Source organism: Callorhinus ursinus, unplaced genomic scaffold (assembly GCF_003265705.2).
Source record: "Callorhinus ursinus isolate GAN/ISIS: 27379988/994484 unplaced genomic scaffold, GSC_fseal_2.0 scaffold53, whole genome shotgun sequence".
Lineage (NCBI taxonomy): Eukaryota > Metazoa > Chordata > Mammalia > Carnivora > Otariidae > Callorhinus > Callorhinus ursinus.
Window position 1 is genome coordinate 7450119 of NW_027397115.1, and position 18163 is coordinate 7468281.

Consider the following 18163-nt stretch of genomic DNA (forward strand, 5'->3'; position numbering starts at 1 on the left):
ATAAAAGCGGATATTTATTGAATTCTTGCTGCATGCTTTAGACGTAACTCGCCTGGTCCTTCCAACAGTCCAGGGAGGTGCGTCGTGCCCTTAGTCCCGCTTACAGATGAAGCCGCCGAGACCCGGAGAAGTCCGTAACTCCTCGGCCATGACAAAGCAAGAGCTAGTGCTGGGACGTGACCCCAGACAGTCTGGCCCCGGGGCTCACAGCCCTCCGTGGTACAGTGGCCTCACTCAAGCAGTAGCACAGAGAGAAGACCTGAAAAGTACTTGTTTGGCTTCTTAAAAAAACAAAAAAACCCAAAAAACCCCAAACTCCATCCAAAGGTTGACTCAAAGAAGGCTTGCATATTTTAATCCAGGCCTTCCAGACTCATGTCCTCTATGACTCAGTCACTCCTTGGCCCAGAGAGATAGTTGGTCAGGATGGAGGTGCCGGTGGGGAGCCACGGCCAAGCGGACAGTTCTGTCCAGCGGACCGGAGGCTGGGGGTTGAGAGGGACGGGGGGCAGTGAGTGGGACCCGAGAAGGGAAAGCAGGTGTCCCTAGTCTCTGAGAGGGGAAGGGGCGAAAGGGTCCAGTTCCTTTGTTCACAGACCCCTGGAGGTGGTGGGGGGAGACCTACGTTTGGTCCAGAATCTCGACCGCTAATGCGCCTTGCCTCTGATCGCTCTATGGCTTCCTCGGGGTTTCCAATGGGGACATGGTAATTGGAAACAAATTTAGCATGTTTCAGGCCATCAGGCCTCTCTTCAGGCAGCGTGCTTGCTGTGCGGTAGATAGGTCTGTTTTTAATTTCCAGTGATGTGAGAAATATAGAATGACTTGATTCTTAATTTAGAATCCTGAGAGAGACTGTCTTGTTTTGTTTTCAAGCCTGTGCAGAATGTCTAATTCCCCTTCTCTGGCTCACCATGTGATTTCAAAACGTGGCCCTCTCAGTGGGCATTGGAGTTTGCTGGTCACAGAGGGCTCCTGCCCGCTGAAGAGGGGGCGCTCCTTTTGCATCACACCCTGCAGGGGCTGTCACCTCTGTCTGGGACAGGACAGTCCAGGGACCAGCCGTCCAACCAGCCGCGTCCTGCCCACGCTGAGCAGGACACAGTGGTCACTCTGGGCCAGGAAGATAGTTGGAGCTGGAGAGGAGGCCATGTGGGCATCAGAGGGGAAGGGGAAGGTCTGGGAGGATTGCAGCCCCTCAAACCCCTCCTGTTGGGCTCTCCTTCCTTCGAGTGTGGCTCACGCGTCGAGCATCTGCGTGGCCTTATAGGCACGATAGATGCCTCGGCGACCAAGACAGGCGGGTTGCTGATGTTCTAGGTGGAGGAGGCAGACACCAGCAAATAAATATGTCATGTGATGTCAAGTAGTGATAAATGGCTAATTAACATGGAGCAGGGTGGGTGAGTGAAGAGTGCGGAGGGTATGGGGTGCCACGTTGGGGTGGGTGGTTGGGGACGGCTGCTCGGATGAGGAGCCCTCTGAGGAGAGGTTCGAATGAGGAGAGGGGTGAGCCCTGTGGATTTGGGGCAAGAACATTCCAAGCAGAGAGAACAGCAAGTGCTGAGACCCTGCCTCAGGGTCTGTCTGAGGATGACGAGGCTGGTGTGTCTGGAGCAGAGGGAGTAAGGAGGGCGGGGTGCAGATGGTGCAAAGGGGACCAGATCACACAGGATCTTCTGAGTCGCGTCGAAGTCGATGGCTTTCTGATCTGAGCAAGATGTTTGCTGTGGGGGTTGGGGGGAGAGGGGAGAGTGGGGTGGGGGCAGGTTGAGCAGAGGAACAAGATCTCTAACTTCAAATTTTATAGGTCATTCTAGCTGCTATGTGGAGAGGAGTGGGGGGGGGGGGGGGGGGGGGGGGAGGATGGAAGCAGGGAGACGAGGAAGGAGTCTCCTGCACTGGTCCAGGCGGGAGATGGTAGAAGTTCAGAGCAGAATGGTGGTAATGGGGCTCATGAAAAGCAGTTAGATTTTTGGATGGATTTTGAATGTTGAGTCACCAAGACTTGCTACTCGACTGGATGTGGTGTGTGGTTTGTTCCTCTCTTGATTGTAGGTCCCATACCCTGAACTCGAGGGGAGCCTGCAGACACTTCTGTCTGCCTCTTCCTTTGCTGAGGGCTTCTACCTTGGACCTCCTACTCGAGGTTTCCACGGGTGGGTCCTGGGATTTTACTTTTCTTGTGGGATGGGATGGCACATTGCGCATCTATTGGTACCTTCATTGCTTTAGTTTTTCTTCCTTGTGGCCTTTAAAAGAAATGTCAAGATTCACAAAGAGAAAATTTACATGTTAAATGTAAATTTAAATTCACATTTAAAAGAAATGTGGCAGCGGGGGGTGGGGGGGTTGGGGGCAGGGGGATCTCTTTCTTTGAATGAATGTTTTTGCCTTAATTTTTACATTATACATTCAGAAAATAATTTTTGTGTTGAACTGCAATCAGTATAATAGGTCAGGGGAGCTACAACCAGGGGCTCCTGAGACAACAGAGTTTCTCCCTGGGAATGATCAAAATCCAGTGGACATTTTAAAAATAGGGTCTGATTTCTAGTTTTATTTTAAATTTTACTTTGGATACCCACACAGTCTGCACCCTCACAGCTTTATAACACAAAGAGATACATTTGTTCTCACTGTTACGGTATATTTTGGAGATTATTATATATCCATATATTAAAAGCTTCCTTAGGGTTGCCCAGGTTGTGCACTGCACAATGCCAAGGGAGGCCATTCGTATTAACTGCCATGCTGCTTCCTAGAATACTCATTCTTTTCTGCAATAGCATTACACTGCATAATATATCACTACTGATTTAACCAGTACTCTTTTGATGGGCCCCATCTTTTGCTATTTTAAAGAGTGCTGTGCTGAATAACCTTGTCCTTAGTTTTTTCTGCACATCTGCCAAGACATCCATAGGACAGCCCACTCACTAGTAGTAGAATTACTTCATCAAAGGGGGTGTACATCTTTAATCTTGAAAGATAACTGCAAAATTACCTGCCACAGATTTGTGCGCACCCTATTTCCACAGGCTCCACTCGTAGGTTTATGTATTTCAGCCAGGTCTCTCTACCTGGGTGGCACCTTGTCCTGTCTTTTGTGTCAGTCCCTGCAGAGCAGATGAAGGAGGTCAGGCCTGGATTCAAATCCCTGCTCTGCTGCTTGCTCGCCAGGGAACCTCACGCCTCTGAGCTTTGCTTCCTCTTCTGTAAAAGGGCAGTTGAATAGTTCACGGAACTTTATGGGGATGGAAGGGGGCAGACATGCAGCAATTAATTGGGCAATGAATTAGATCTGGTAATGATGGTAAAGGCAACAAAGAAGAGTGTTACTGAGGGGCCCTGCCCCACCCAGGGAGCAAGGAAAGACTTTGGTGGGAAATAAAATTTGAGCCATGCTTTGCAGTGTGACCAGGAGTTAATGAGGACAGAGGCGGGGGATGGGGGGAGATGGTTCCTGATGATCAGAGGCAGGGAAGACGTCGTAAGGGGTGGGGGGCAGGGGTGCACCCCGGAGAGGGGTCAGGCCACGCATGGCATTGCAGCCAGAGGGACTGGGAGTAACTGATGGCCAACGGGTTTCTAAAGGGTCATCCTGGCTGCAGGGTGGGGGGTGGGGGGGGTGAGGGCTGGAGGGGAAGGTGGTAGTTTGCATGAGGGGGGGGGCAATGGAGGGAGGGAGGGTGACGGGTCTGAGTGGGTTAGGAAATGGAATTGACGGGACTTTCAGGTGGTGCCAGTATGGGGGTAAGGCAGAGGGAGGTCTCGAGAATTAGGATTTCTCGTGAAGTTATTAATATGTGCTCACTAGATGGGTATGTAATGTTTGTTGGGATGCCTGAGGTGAGGGTGAAATCATGGTCTAGTTTCCCTGCTGTGTGTGTCTGTGTGTGTTTGTGTCTGTGGGGGGCGCTTGGGGTGGCAGGTGTGTTTTTGCATCCAGAAATAAAGGCAGAATTCGGGATCCATGCATATTTGTAGAAATCTTCTCCCCACACGCTATGTGACAATTGGGAATCTCAAGAAAACACCCTTATGGGCTTTTCTCTTCTTTCAGAGTGAAGTTTTTGAGGACGATACCAATTTCTTAATATTCCGAATTCAACAACAACAAAAAAAATGCTACTTAATATTGTTAAAGTTTGATTTTAGTAAAACTCAAAAGAGTTTCTTTGGCCAGTTGCCATTGTGAAAATCAATCCCACATTTTGGACTTGGTGGCAGTCTCGTCCATCTGAGAGTTATTTAAAAAGCTCTGAGCAGAGTTGATAGAAAAATTGTTTTCAAGGAAATGTCATTTCACTGCAGTGTTTATCATGGGGGAAAGTTTGAACAACTTAAATGCCCAACTGTAGGGGTTAAAGCTGTAGCCCATACGGAAGATGGAAAGTCTGGGCTAGGACCCAGCTATAAGGCAAGAGAGGCAGGGGTGGGGGCAAAATTTAAGGCAGCACTCACTCCCTGGTGCCTGCCTTGCATTTAGACAATCCCGAGAACCAGTGCCTCCTTAAATCACGTGATAGGGTGCGCAGGCACCTTACTGGCCTTGCCAGTCTGAGCCCCAGGGATACTGGGCCGTCATTTGAGATTGTCTCATGAAACAAGAGTCAATGACAAGAGGAAGTGGTCGCACGTATTGTTAAGTGGAAACAATATGTAAAACAGAATCCCAATTATGTGTGCCTAGAAGAAAAGTCTGGAAGGAATACACTAAAATGCTTGCTTATTTTGAGAGAGAGTATTTTCTTTATAATTTACATTTTTTGGGGGGTGCTGTCTATTTTTCCTACAATGAACGAACCTTTACCCACTTTTCCTTTGTCTTGTTGTACAATTAATACCAAAAAAGATGGATGCCTTTTTTTTTTATCTGTGCACCAGAGCAGTTAAATTGCTGTTGCCAGCAGGCAGAGCTTGAATCTGGGGGTGGGGGTTCTGACGAGCCTTCCCCGTGAAACCGTGGGTCTCTGGGGTGTGAAGACCAGGTTCACCTCTGGGTTCTTTTTGCTGAGCTGGCAAGATGCACCTGCCTGTTTTAAGATGCCTACTCCAGATTCCAGGAGAGTTGGCCTTTTTCCGAGTCAGGGGTGACGCAGAGGAAGCCAAAAGGGCCACGTTTTGGGGTTCCCCCCGGGGGGCTTCGGAGCTGTGGGGCCCTGCTGAGCCTCAGCCACCTCATCCAAAAAAGGAGTAACCCTGCTCTCCTGCTGTGCAGATTAGGTCAGTCTGCCACTCCCTACTCCGGTATCAGGCCTCCCAGTGTGCACTAGAAACACCCCTCCTTCCTGGAACCCTGTCACCCGCCTGGGAAATGACAAGCAGCAGAACTTCGGCTCTCACCTTGGCTGCAGGATGCAGAGCCTCTTGTGCTTGGGAAACCAGCTGACCTTGAACTTCTAGGTTTGCAGCAGGTGTCTACTAAGGTCGGAAGGTGACTTTGCTTGCCCTGGTCCCTGGGAAGACCTGACCTTTGGAGGAGTCTGGAAAGAGGCCTCGTGAGCAAAGTCTCCCTAAAATGGGGACAATGGGGCATACGGGACCTCAAGGGCCCATCAGACCATCCCGAGACATGAAGTTCTTTTCACAAGACCCAAATCACTAGGCTTTTGGAGAAGGAAGTGAATGGCTCCATGCTCTCCTCACCAAATCTCCAGATGGCCGGCAAGGCTCTCCAGAATGAGCACGCCACGCAGTCAGGGCTCTGGGCACCTTCCACCACCTTCTCGGGGAGGGGAGGGTGGAGGGGACGTGTTCTTTGCATTTCTTGCAAGATGGTGAGGTTTCTTCCCTGGGCCCCGCCTCGTTCCAGCCCTCCCTGTCAGAGTGGCTGTTAGCCAGCCCGCAGAGAAGACTGGAATTAGTGCCCGGGTTTACCACCCACAAGCCCGTTTCGGGTCGTTTTTCACTTTGCTAGTCTTTCACATTCATTCTTCACCTTTCCATTCAGTTCTGTAGTATCACCTCTGTGTTTTGATTCGTGTCATCCTCTGATGACAAGGAAAAGTCTCTGTTCACGGGCACTTACTGGGTGCTCTCCTTTGGGGCCCTACCAAAGTCGTCCTGTTAAGCCTTCAAAAGAGCCCCGGGGAGTAGGAGGTGATATCCCTGTTTTACGTGAGCATTTGAAACCCAGAAGGGTGGAGCCGCTACTCCAAAGCCACACAGCGTGTAAGAAGCAGAGCCAGGATTGAACTTCAACTGCGTCTGACCAAGAGTGAAATCCTTTCTTCTTTCTACCATCCCACACCCCCCTCCACTGTTACCCGTGGAAGGGACGCCCGCCCGCCTGGTGAGGTGGGCTCCATCTGTTCGCACTGCAGCGGCTGGTCCTGCTTTTCCAAGGGGGGCTGCTTTGGAATGCAGAGAGGTCCTTCTTAAAGGAATGGGTTTCTTTCTTTCTCGAAGAGCACCATTACTTGTATTGATTTCTGTTGCCTATCTTTCTCTCCGCGCCCCCCCCCCCCCCCCCGCTGTAGAGCAGGAAGAACATGCTTGATCTCACAATTGAACACCTACTCCTTTTTCCTTTGAGGACCTGATCTGCATTTCTGACCTGTAGTCCAGGATCCCAGAGCAGCTGTGGGCCCACCAGGTCCCAGAGCGTGTGTGTGTGGGGGGTGGGGGTGGGGGTGGGGGATGGCCTGAGGGCCTGGAAAGCACATCCTAACTCGGCCCTATCGTAGCCATGTTAAAGGGTCGCCTGCCCTTGGCAAGCCTCAGGGGGTGCTCCACCTGCAGGAAGCCTGCACTTCGTTGCTGCGTTGTTCTTGCCGGTGACCGTGAATGCAATATGTTTATTCATCACACTGAGCAAAATCAACAAGTTCCTGCTACCAAGGTTCTTGGACCTTGTGTTTAGGTGGGAGAGAGAGGTGCTAAGCAAACAAACAACGAAACAAGAACATTTAGATGGTAATGAAGTCACTTCGCCAGGGGTGTGCTCGAGAATGTGAAATGTCTGATTCTCTGGAGAAAAAAAAGAGCCCCAATGTGTAGCATTTGCCAATTTTTGTGGTATAAATATCCCCACTGTGGCTGACTTCAGGTTACCAAAGTGGCACCAACTGGCTCTTAAAATTACTAAAAACTTTTAACAAGTGGCTCTTGCAAGGCCAAAAAGCTGGCTCCAGCATTGGGTGTGGTTTGGGAAAGACTGGAAGGTATCTGAAGACAGAATGTACCAGTGGGAGAGCGTTCTAAGCAGAGGATGGGGCTGTGCAAATGTCCTGTGGTTGGAGAGAGTTTCGTGTGCTCAGGGAATAGACGACTGGTTGGTTTTGGCAGGTAACTAATGGGGGTGGCAGGAGAAGTAAGCCACTGGGCTGGTGGAAGCCTCAGAGACCCTGGGACCAAGTCTGGATTTTATTCTAAGGCCGCAGGAAGTCTTTGGAGAGTTGTAAGCAGGGGCGTGTCCGGGTCTGATTTGCATTTTTTTTTTTAAACGTTATTGGGCTCTTCTGTGAAAGGCCAGCAAGAGGCCAGTGAGGGGGCACTGGTGGTCCGTCCGGGGAGAGGCAGTGGTGCTGGGGAATACATGGAAATGGCTGGATTCAGGTAGAGCCGTAGGGGATGTGATGAGTTTCGTCTTCAGGTATCACCTGGCTGTTTACCATGAGTACAGCTGGGCTGCAGTTTCTGCTCTTCTGTCCTGGGCAGGAGGAAAGAACCTGAGACAATCTGGGCTCACCATCTATCTGGCCTACTTTACACTCTGTGATAACTCTGTTTACCACCTCCTGATACATCCAGGAGAGGAGGTGAGGACATCTATTTATCTTGGGTCCAAATGCAAAACAAAACCAACAAAAACAAAATCTCAACTCTGACCTTCCCGCTTTGGATTTTTGCAGGAGAACAGTCCCCTGTTCTTCACTTTGCCTGGGGGGAAAAGATAAGAGGCTCTGACCTGGGATTTCCATCTTTGCCCCAGGGCATCTCTTGGGTGTGTATCAGACATGTAAATGCTGTGGGTGTCGGCCTGGCAGGTTTTTAAAAAAAAAAAAAAAAAAAAGGTGCCATCTGGCTCCGCTCCGCTCCCAGCCTGTCTCTGTATGGTTTTCAGAAGGGCACGAGAGAATGGCATCTCTCGGGACGGGTGTTGTCCGATAGAACTTGATGATGGAAATGTTCTGTACCTGTGCTGTCCACGGCAGTGGCCACTTGCCATCTGTGCCTTCTGAGCACTTGAAATGTGGCTAGCGTGACTGAGAAACTGGATTTTCCATTTTCTTTAGTTTTTGTATTGATGGTGCTGGCCAGGAGAGTTCTAGACTCTGTGTCATCCTCCATTGCCCTGGAGTCTTTGTTTTCTGGCAATTGGCTGGAGATCCTAGTTCCGTAAACCTGCAGAGAAGGGTAGGATTTAGGGAGCTGTCACCTGTCACAGCCCCTCGCGATTTGCCAAGGAAGGGGTTTCTCGGCTGGGGAGTGGCAAGACAGGACACCGTCTTCAAAGTCTCAGCCTAGTCCTCTGTTTCTTTTGTTACTGTGTATATTAAACCAGTGTTACATCTCACAAGTGTCTAGGCATCGATTCTTCATTCATTGTGAATCAAGGGAGAGTCTTCTCTGACCACCTTCTTAACCTTGATCTCCTCCTCCATCCCTAGAAGTGACCATGGTATGGTCGCTTTGGAGTACAGCCTTCTGCACCTTTTCCTACTGCATTTATATCTGTATCAATGAATAGACCCCAAACATCCAGCATTTAAAAAAAAAATAAGTTGTATCTTGAGATAGGTGTTTTTCTGCTAGTTGTCTTCTCTTTCGATAGTGAGTCTGAGATCTTTCTGGGTCAGTTCATTGATCTCTACTGTTTTTTTGTTTTTGTTTTTGTTTTTTAATTGCTGTAGTATTTCATAGCCTGGATGTTTCATATTACTCAGAAGCCTATGGCTATAATTAATTGTTTATTATTCCATTTGTTTTATTAAACACTTTTGTGCATGTCTCCTGAGTGCACAATATTTCTTTTAGGGTACATAGTAAGAAATGGAATTACCAGGTCAGAGGGAATATGTAGTTTTAATTTTAATGGCTGCTACATAATACTCTTTAAGGGGCAGCTGGCTGGCTCAGTTGATAGAGTATGCAACTCTTGATCTCAGGATTGTGAGTTCCAGCCCTACACTGGGTATAGATTACTCAAAAATAAAATCTTTAAAAAAATATTAACAAAATAGTTATACCAGGTTATGTTCCTATGAACCGCATGAGCGTGCCTGTGTGCCTATAGTCTCTAAAACACGTGATTTTATCAAATACCAACATGCATGCCAATTGAACAGGTGAAAAATGGCATCCCCTAGTTATGTAATTTGCATTTTCCTGTTTATAAGTCAGACTGAACATCTTTTCCATGCCCATGGCCATTTGCTTTTCTGTGAATTGCCTGTTCAAATTTCTTGCTCGTTTTTTCTGTTGGATAGTTTTGTTAATTCATTCAGCAAACGTGTATCAGAATGCCTACCATGAACCAAGCAGTATTCTAGGTGCTAGGGATGTTGTGGCAAGTAAAATAAATAGACATGCCTGCCCTCGAAGAGGTGACAGTCTAGTTGTAGGAGAAAGACCTGGGGCACCTGGGTTTTTTGGTTGGTTAAGTGTCTGACTCTTGATTTTGGCTCATGTCATGATCTCAGGGTCATGAGATTGAGCCCCGTCTTGGGCTCTATGCTGGGCATGGAGCCTGCTTCTCTCTCCCCCTCCCTCTGCCCCTCCTCTCCCTTGCACACACATGTGTACGAGAGAGAAAGAACGAAAGACAGACCTACGCAAGAGGAATTGAGGAAATATATAATAATATTAGATGGGATAAAAAGAAGGAAAGGAGATAGAGAAGGAAGGAGGTAGTCCTGCCCACTGGGGGTGAGATTCAATTTTAAATAGGATGGCCAGGAATTTTGTAGGCGTTCTTTATATATTCTGTGTACTAATCATTTGCCTGTTCTATGTTGCACACATTTTCCTCCAGTCTTTAATTTTCTTTTGACTCAGATGATGGTACTTTTGCCTAGCTCTTTTTTTTTTTTTAATTAAAAAATATAACTTGTTAGCTGGAATACAGTCATGTGAAAAAGCGTAAGTTCCTTCTTCTGATCTTCTCAGACAACCATTGTCAAGAGCTCTGGTTTATCTTTCCTGGTTATTTTCTGTCCTCACCCTCATGTGACATTCTCCCCACAACCCTCCTGGCAACACTGAGCACTGGCGTTTCTGGCTATTTCCTCATAAACGTAATTCTGATCTACTACCTTCTTCCTAATGGTTGTTTAATATTCCATTTTAGAGAGGATCTCTGTAGTTTATTGAAGCAGTCCTTCTGGTTGGACGTCAAGGTTACTTCCAGTTCTCCATTCCCCCAGATGATGCAGCAATCCTGTGCTCTTTCTGCTGCCCGTGAGCTTCTCAGATCTTTGTGGGACTACACCCACCAACACCCTGCATACTAAATGTGCTATGATAATTTGATTTTGTTTTTCCCCCCACAGCTCCATGGCTACATGGAAAACAAGCCCCTGGGGCTTCAGATCTTCATTGGGACAGCTGATGAGCGGATCCTGAAGCCCCATGCCTTCTACCAGGTGCACCGGATCACGGGCAAAACCGTCACCACCACCAGCTACGAGAAGATCGTGGGCAACACCAAAGTCCTGGAGATCCCTCTAGAGCCAAAAAATAACATGAGGGCGACGTAAGGGCTGGGGGTCAAGGGTGGTGGGTCTTTATGGGGAAATGAGTGGGGCCAAGTGGCAGGGATTTGGGACAGGGGACTCTCTCGAGTTGGCGGAAGGAACCGTGGATGGTGGTTCCCACTCTGTGATGGACCCTTTGAGATTTGTTGAAAAAGTTCTCTACCTAAGTACTTTTCCTGTGTGTCAGGAGGAAGAATACCTGTGTGTCTTTGGATTATGTTACTTGGGATGAGGCTAAATTTATTTACATGGAAAATGATTAAATAAGGATACAGAAAGGTCAAAACTCACAAAGCGACAGGCATATAGCTAAAGTTTGGGAGACGTTGCACCCATGTTTTGGAGTTAAAACAAACTCTTTTTTAGAAAATAATCTCAAACTTCTAAACCACGAGAATTTTACAAAGAACTCCTGTCTACTGTTCACTCCGATTTACCAATCGTGAACATTTTCCACACTTGCCTTATTACTACCTTCACTCTTTGCTCTTTCCTGAGCTGTTTGACAGTTAGTTGCAGACACAGTGACTTTTTTTTACTTTTAGATGCCTGAATGTGCATTTCCTCAGAGCAAGAATGTGTTCTTTGGTGACCACAGTACACTTATCAAATTAAAGATACTTAATGTTGATACATCACTCTCATCTACTGAGCAGTCTATAATCAATTTTACCAGCTACAGCTTTGAGTTTTTCAGATACTTTTGAGAGTAGAAAAATCGATACAAAAAAAATCTCCCTAGAGAAGTAATTTCCGCTGGGGAATTTCTCTCATGACTTTGTATGTGTTTGACCTCCCGCTGGGCATCAATTCCTGGCTGAACTATTTATCAGTGGATTGCAGTCCCCGCACCCCGCCCCCACCCCCCACCCCCCGTTGCTGGCAGTACAATTATTTTGGTTAACTGAGTAAGGTGGTTTTGTGGGTGATCTTTTCTTTTCACCGAGATGGTCAGTTCTAAATGGGGTTCTCCACCTCCTGGCAGCATTGATTGCGCCGGGATCCTGAAGCTTCGGAACGCCGACATTGAGCTGCGGAAAGGCGAGACGGACATTGGCAGGAAGAACACACGGGTGCGGCTGGTGTTCCGAGTGCACATTCCAGAGTCCAGTGGGAGGATCGTCTCCCTGCAGACTGCGTCTAACCCCATCGAGTGCTGTAAGTTGGGCTTTGGGCAGCGTCGGCCTCTGCAAAGTATACTGTATATGACCTTCCACCCGGGGCAAGGTGCCCAGTGAGAATACGCGGGACTCACAAGGGTTCACAGGGGGCCCAGGAGGACCCAAGGGCCCAGAGACAGAGCCCATTTAACAATTTCTCTCTGCTTCTATTTACTTGTGGAAGGTTTCGTGGTCTCACAGGAAATTAAAAAATAACACAGCTAATGAGTAGCCTACAGCTTTGTTTAGAAGGCTTGAAATGTATAAATGTTTTGGTCTTAAAAAGGGTAGATGCAGTTGGAGTGGGTTTGCTGTACGCAGTGACCTCTTCTTTTCCTTGCCCCTCCTTTCGATTGGGAGAGCATCCCAGTGGCTCTCGCCTCTGGAGCGGTGACTCTGCGGGCCACAGTGCTGAGCGCTCAGCACTCAAGAGCTCGTGCAGTCTTCGGCAATGGCTGGTGCTGTGATGCACATTTTGTAGAAGAGGGGGGACAGAGAGAGCTGAGGGGTTGCTAACTTGTACCAGCAGGCCTGAAATGTGAACAGGGAGAGATGCCCAAACAAAGATGCAGAGGAATCTTAGAATGATCTAGGATGCAGTGGCTGAGACCTGCCATGTGGATGGGGGCCCCCCTCCCCCCCCCCCCCCACCGCCGGCCCCAGCAGAAACTGGCTCCGTTCTCATCAGGCTTTGAAAGAAGAAGCCACTTAGAGCTCGTTCATGGGTACTTGAGGCAAGTTTTGTAGGTGGTTTTTGCTTTTAGACATGGCAAAGCTTATTGTCTGCTCCGGGTTTGAAAGTTTTCACAAATCACTTGTCAGAGCATAAAGAAGAAAAAGGTAAACAATGTTGCTGAAACCAAAGCTGTTTATATTATTTTTTAGTTTCTTCTAAGAGTACTTTTTATGTTGTTACAATCATGTTCTGTATTCAATTATGTTTCAGGATTCTTTTTCCTTTTTACTGGATATTTTACCGTAAGTCTGTGTCACAAAAATCCGTTACCGACGGAGGCCAGGGAGGTCCCGTAGAGGAGTGGAGTGGCTTGGTGGGCGGCAGTAGGGAGTGGTGGAGACCAGGGAGCAGGGCGACACATTCCCCACCTAAAGGGACTGCCTTTATATCACCCCAGCCAGTATTTCCATGTGGGCATGTAGGCCAGGCATGGCCAAATCCTCTGACTTTCTAAGGCAAACCAAAAATCTGATTTTTAAAAAACCGCAACAAATTCAGAATACTGTGTGGATCAGAGGAATTCTTCATGTGGCTTTGATTAATCAGAGGTAGTCTTAATCAGACATTAATGAGTAAAGCAAACGCAAGAACATCTTATGCAGAGAGGGTTGAGGAGAACTGGCCCTCAGGATTGAAAGTCAACGAGGAGAGAGCGTGGGCCCTCGTTGGGAGAGAAGCCAGAACTTGGTCTTGGTTGGTCTTTGGAAAAAGATGAAGGGGCCCTATGATTTCTTCCAGCCTTACAAGTCACGATGTGGATCAGGCTGAACGTGGTGGTGAGTCTGTCCTCTGATGTTAGACGAGAAAGACCCAACAGCAGACAACAAGGGAACACAAGTGTTGAAAAACATCATCTCAGAAACATTGGAATTCCCCTCCTCTACCCAGCAGACCCCACCCCTGGCCCCTGAGTGCTAGTCATGGTCGCTGCCCCACTCTGCTGTTGTTTTTGAACATCTCGAGATGTTTTGGGAAGGAAACTTGGGCTCTTCCTCAGTGATTTGGGGGATTTTGAGAAGATAAGGTCTCCTCTTTCTGGCAAATGACTCACTACAGGATGGGGCTGTGGTTTGTAGCAAGGTGGGGAACAGGAGGCCTCAGGACAGACCACATGCCAGAGCCCCTGTTTCTCTCCATGTTTGGGTTGCTTGGGTCAATGTATCTCCTGTTGATCTGAGATTTTAAGGAATCACCATTGAGCCACATCCACCTCCAGCAAGCTCTTCAGGGTGTTATAAACTTGTTTGAATCTTGAACATAAGCTTTTTTCTGTGTTTGGCTGACTCAACCACCTCCTTTTGACAGATAAGGAAACAGACTTTCTTGGTAAAGTGATTCACTCGTTTTTACTCAGTAGGTAACAGAGCCAGAGTCTCCGGCTTTCTAGTTCTGTGAAATACCTTCTTAAGGTTTCTAGAACACCACAGTTTCTTGCAGTACCAGACTGAACCACCAATTGGTCGCTCTCTCTCTCCTACTCGGAATCCTCTGTCATTTTTATTCCCTTTTTGTTCTGTTTGCCTAGATTGCTGCCTCATAGTTCTATACATATTTATTGGCCAGTGGACTTACTATATGATCCCTAGGGAGATAATTCAATAAATATTTACTGACAGTCTGTAGCCTGTGTGGACACAGTATGTGTATGATAAGTATTTATTGACTGGCTGACTTAGTATATACCCTGTGGGGAGGGTGAGTTGGTAGGAAAAACACTCAGTGGGCTGGTACTTATTTGCAAGGCTAGCTTACTTATACTTTGGAGGGTGCCACTTGTATATTGGGGATCAAGGGTAAGTTCTCAGATTCTAGTGAAAAACAAAAACAAAAACTTAAACTACTGGAGGCCACTCTTTGGAAAGTGGACTAATTTGCTAGAAACGTTGATTGCTTACATTTCTTCACAGGTCAGCATGCCAGAGGTCAAATCTCACCTTCCTGTCGACGGACAAGCCATGTCTTTGTATTTCCACGCTACTTCCCTGTTCCCACAAGATCCTTCAGTATTGCCAAGGAGATACTTGGTTCCCTCCCTTGACTGTCAGCAGAGATGATTTTTGCAGCTTCCCCAGTGCTCTTGGCTCGGGAAGCCGCCCCCACCCCTTCCCACTGCTGATGACAACCCACAACCACACCTCCCGCCTCTCCAGGCACACGGGAGGGGCCAGGAGGGCACCCCCGTCTTCCCCGACTACACACCCTACACCTGGCTTGCAGCTGCAGGGCCTTTCCTCCTCCAGAGCCCAGAGATGGGGCAGTTCTCCTTTCCTCAAGGCTCCTCCATGTTCTCGGCATCAATGCTACTTTCTTGGGGTGCTGGAGCCCTTGCGTCCCTCTTGTAGGACTTTCCCAGGGCTGGCATTGACCAGGTGCCTCCGACGGGGAGGCTCAGAATGACAGACATCTGTTGTCTCACGGTTCTGGAGGCCAGAGCCTAGAATCCAGGTGTCAGCCGAGTTGTTCCTTCTGGAGGCTCTGCAGGGGAATGTTCCAGGCCCCTCTCCCAGCTGCGCGTGGTGGCCAGCAGTCTTACACCCGTCGGCTTGTGGGGGCATCACTCCAGTCTCTGCCTCCTGCTCTCGTGACCCTCTGCTCGGTCTCGTACAAGGGCACTCTCATTGGGATTGGGGTCCACGCTGATCCTGCGTGATCTGCCCTCCATCCTGAGCTTATTTACACCTTCAAAGACCGTATTTCCAAATACAGTCAAGGTTTGAGGCTGGGGAGTGTTGGCCGGGGCTCCGTTCAGCCTGGGACACCTCGTCAGCTGCATTTCTTGACTTCCCGTACTCTCTGCTCCTCAGTTCCCAAGTCCACTGGCATCTCTCTCTGACTTCTTTCTTGGCTTTTGCTCTCGCTGTCTGCTCCATCTGGAACACTGGTTCTCAAACGTGGCTGCACATTGGAATCACTTGGGGAGTTCTTAAAAAACAGTATGATGCCCGAATCCCACCCCAGAAACGGCAAGTCTTTCGGTCAGTGGTGGGGTCTACGCACGGAGACTTCTCGGAGGTCGCCCGATGATTCTGCTGTGCTCTGAAACTTGGGACCCTCTGACCTTTCCTCCCCTACTTGTCCCATCCTCCAGTCACTGGGCTCACTCCTCCTCATCCAAGGCCGCCGTTCACATGGCCCCTCAAGGAGGATGCTTGCCCTGACCCCGCAGGGTATGGGGGCCCCCGCTCTGTGCTGACAACCCAATTTACTTGTCAGTCTCTCTCAAGTAAGGATGGAGACCAGAGGGTGTCAGCCAGGGCCTGGCACATAGTAACTATCTCTAGAATGTTTGTTTAAAAAAAAAAAAAAAAATAGTGACAACAAGCATCTCCAGGCTGCCCGGCGGGAGAGAAAGGCAGTGAAGAGACAGAGGGGGGCTGTCCGCAGGTGCAGACGTCTTGTCCTGTGAGAACCTTCCCGTGGGTTTTCTCCTTGCCCCGCAAAGGGGCATCTCTGTTCATCGAGTTTCAGAAAACACCGAAAACAGTTTTCCACCAAGTCCTGCCCACTCCTAGCACAGAATGGAAATTCGCTCTGCTCCTTTCGCAGGGCCTGGGGGCGGGGGGGTGGGTGGGTATATCATGGGGACCAGCACCTGGATTTTCTCACAAGCTCTTTTCAGTCTCTCCCTTTTTGTGACATAGCTGGGTTTTACTGAAGTCTAATTAAGATATGATAAATCCTATTGTATTGTATCTTATGAAGATACAATGTGTCTTATCTGTATGAAGACACGCAGACTGCATGTCTTCAGCTGAGCGATTTTTGACAATTCACCGTACCTGTCTGTGTGACCACGACTCAAAACGAGACCCAGGACATTTCCTTTCCTCTTGGAAGGGCCCTCATTCCCCATCACTGCCTCCTCCCCAGCCCTCCCCCCCGCCCCCAGGCAACCACTGTTCTGATTCCTATCACCATAGATTAGCTTTGCCTGTTCTGGAACTTCATGTAATGGAATCATACAGCATGTACCCTGTGTCTGGCTGGTTTTGCTCAGCACGGTGGTTTTGAGACCATTGCTATTATGGTGTGACTCAATAGTTTATTCCTTTTTCTTGCCGAATGCTATTCAATTGGGTGACTATACTTGACTAAACAATAATGATTGTTTATATACCACTGATAGACATTTGTCTTGTTGGCGGGGTTCGGGTGCTGTGGAGAAGGCTGCCATGAACCTTCTCGTTCTGGGTCTTTTGTGGACAAATGCTTCCACTGCTCTCAGGTAAATACTTGGGAATGGAATTGCTGCATCGTGGGGAAAGGATGTGTTCCAATTTAGGTATTTCCTAGATCATTTTATACTCTGTGCTAGAGTGCATGGGGGTTCCGTGTGCTGCACGTCTTTCCCGTTGTTTGATTTTGTCAGTCTTTCTACTGGTAGCCATTCCAGGGAGCCTGAGGTGTACCCCCCTTGTGCATAATTTGCATTTCCCTAAAGACTCAGGATGCTGAGCTCCAGTTTGTGCGCTTCTTGGCTGTTTCCATGTCTTCTTTGGTGAAGTGTCCGTTCAAAGCTTTTGCCCATTTTCTACGGGGTTACTCAGATTTTTATTGTTAATATGCAGCAGTTGTTTGGTATTGTGGATAGGAGTCTTTTGTCAGATGTATGTACTGTGAACATGTTCCCCAGTTCGTGGTTTGCCTATTTATTTTCTTATTTGTGTCTTCTTACGGGCATCGATATTTTATTTTCATGAAGTCCTAACTTACCATTTTCTTTTCTTTTGGGGTTAGTGCTCTTTGCATTCCCCCAACAAATCTCTGTACCTGTCTGAAGGAAGCAAAGATAGTCTCTTATGTTTTCTTCTAAAAGCTTTTTGATTCTGGCTTTTGGGTGTAGGGATACACTCCATCTCAGGCTAATTTTTGTGTATGGTGTGAGGTAGGGTTGAGGTCTATCATTCACCATCTGGAAATCCGCTTGTTTCATATGCCCTTTTCTGCAAGCAAGAGCTTGGAAAACCCAACTGTGTTCCTTCCCTCATCCATATGCCTTCACTGCTGCAGCTCACTCCCCTAGGTCTGGCTTGGGAGATGGGCGATCATGCAGCATTGCTTCATGAACGTCCTTAGAATCAGGAGGACCAGCCTGGCATAGTCCCTCATTTGCTTCGTGAAAGCAAGAATGCTTAACTTGTCCACCTGCTTCTGCCAGAAGCCGAGAGGACCCACATCATTCCTGTGAGCTTCTTAACATGGATTTTTCCACTTAGAAATATATTTGGAGTTCATGATACACTGTTCTAGGCACTGGGGATAAAACAGTGATCAAAAGAAAGTCTTGGCCCTCGTGGAGGTCACATTCTAGTGGGGAAAACCAACAATAAACAAGTAATGAAAACCATCATTTCAAACAGCTAAGCATGATGATGAAAATAACAAGGACCATGTGTTGGTGAGTTGGGGGTGGGGAGTAGCAGCCTTGGGTGTGCTGATCAGGGGAGACCTCTTGGAAGAGGTGGCACATTAAGCTGGGCCTGAGTGGTGGGGGAGCATGGCCCAGCTGAAGGATACAGTAAGTGCAAGGGCCCTGAGGCAGGCATAAGCTCCGGGTCTTCAGG

General features: G+C 48.2%; 1 protein-coding gene across 7 annotated transcripts in view; it reads left to right on the forward strand.

The window, feature by feature from the left end:
* The window catches only part of NFATC2 (nuclear factor of activated T cells 2), a 137325-nt gene that overhangs the window by 50567 nt on the left and 68595 nt on the right, over positions 1-18163 (forward strand). For all 7 annotated transcript variants that reach the window (XR_003204685.2, XM_025853272.2, XM_025853273.2 and 4 more), the window contains exons 4-5: positions 10500-10702; positions 11689-11861. Coding sequence is in view for 6 of the 7 variants with exons in the window: in XM_025853272.2 (XP_025709057.1) it covers positions 10500-10702; positions 11689-11861 (376 nt within the window). In the remaining variant the exon portion in view is untranslated. The remainder of the gene's footprint in view (positions 1-10499; positions 10703-11688; positions 11862-18163) is intronic.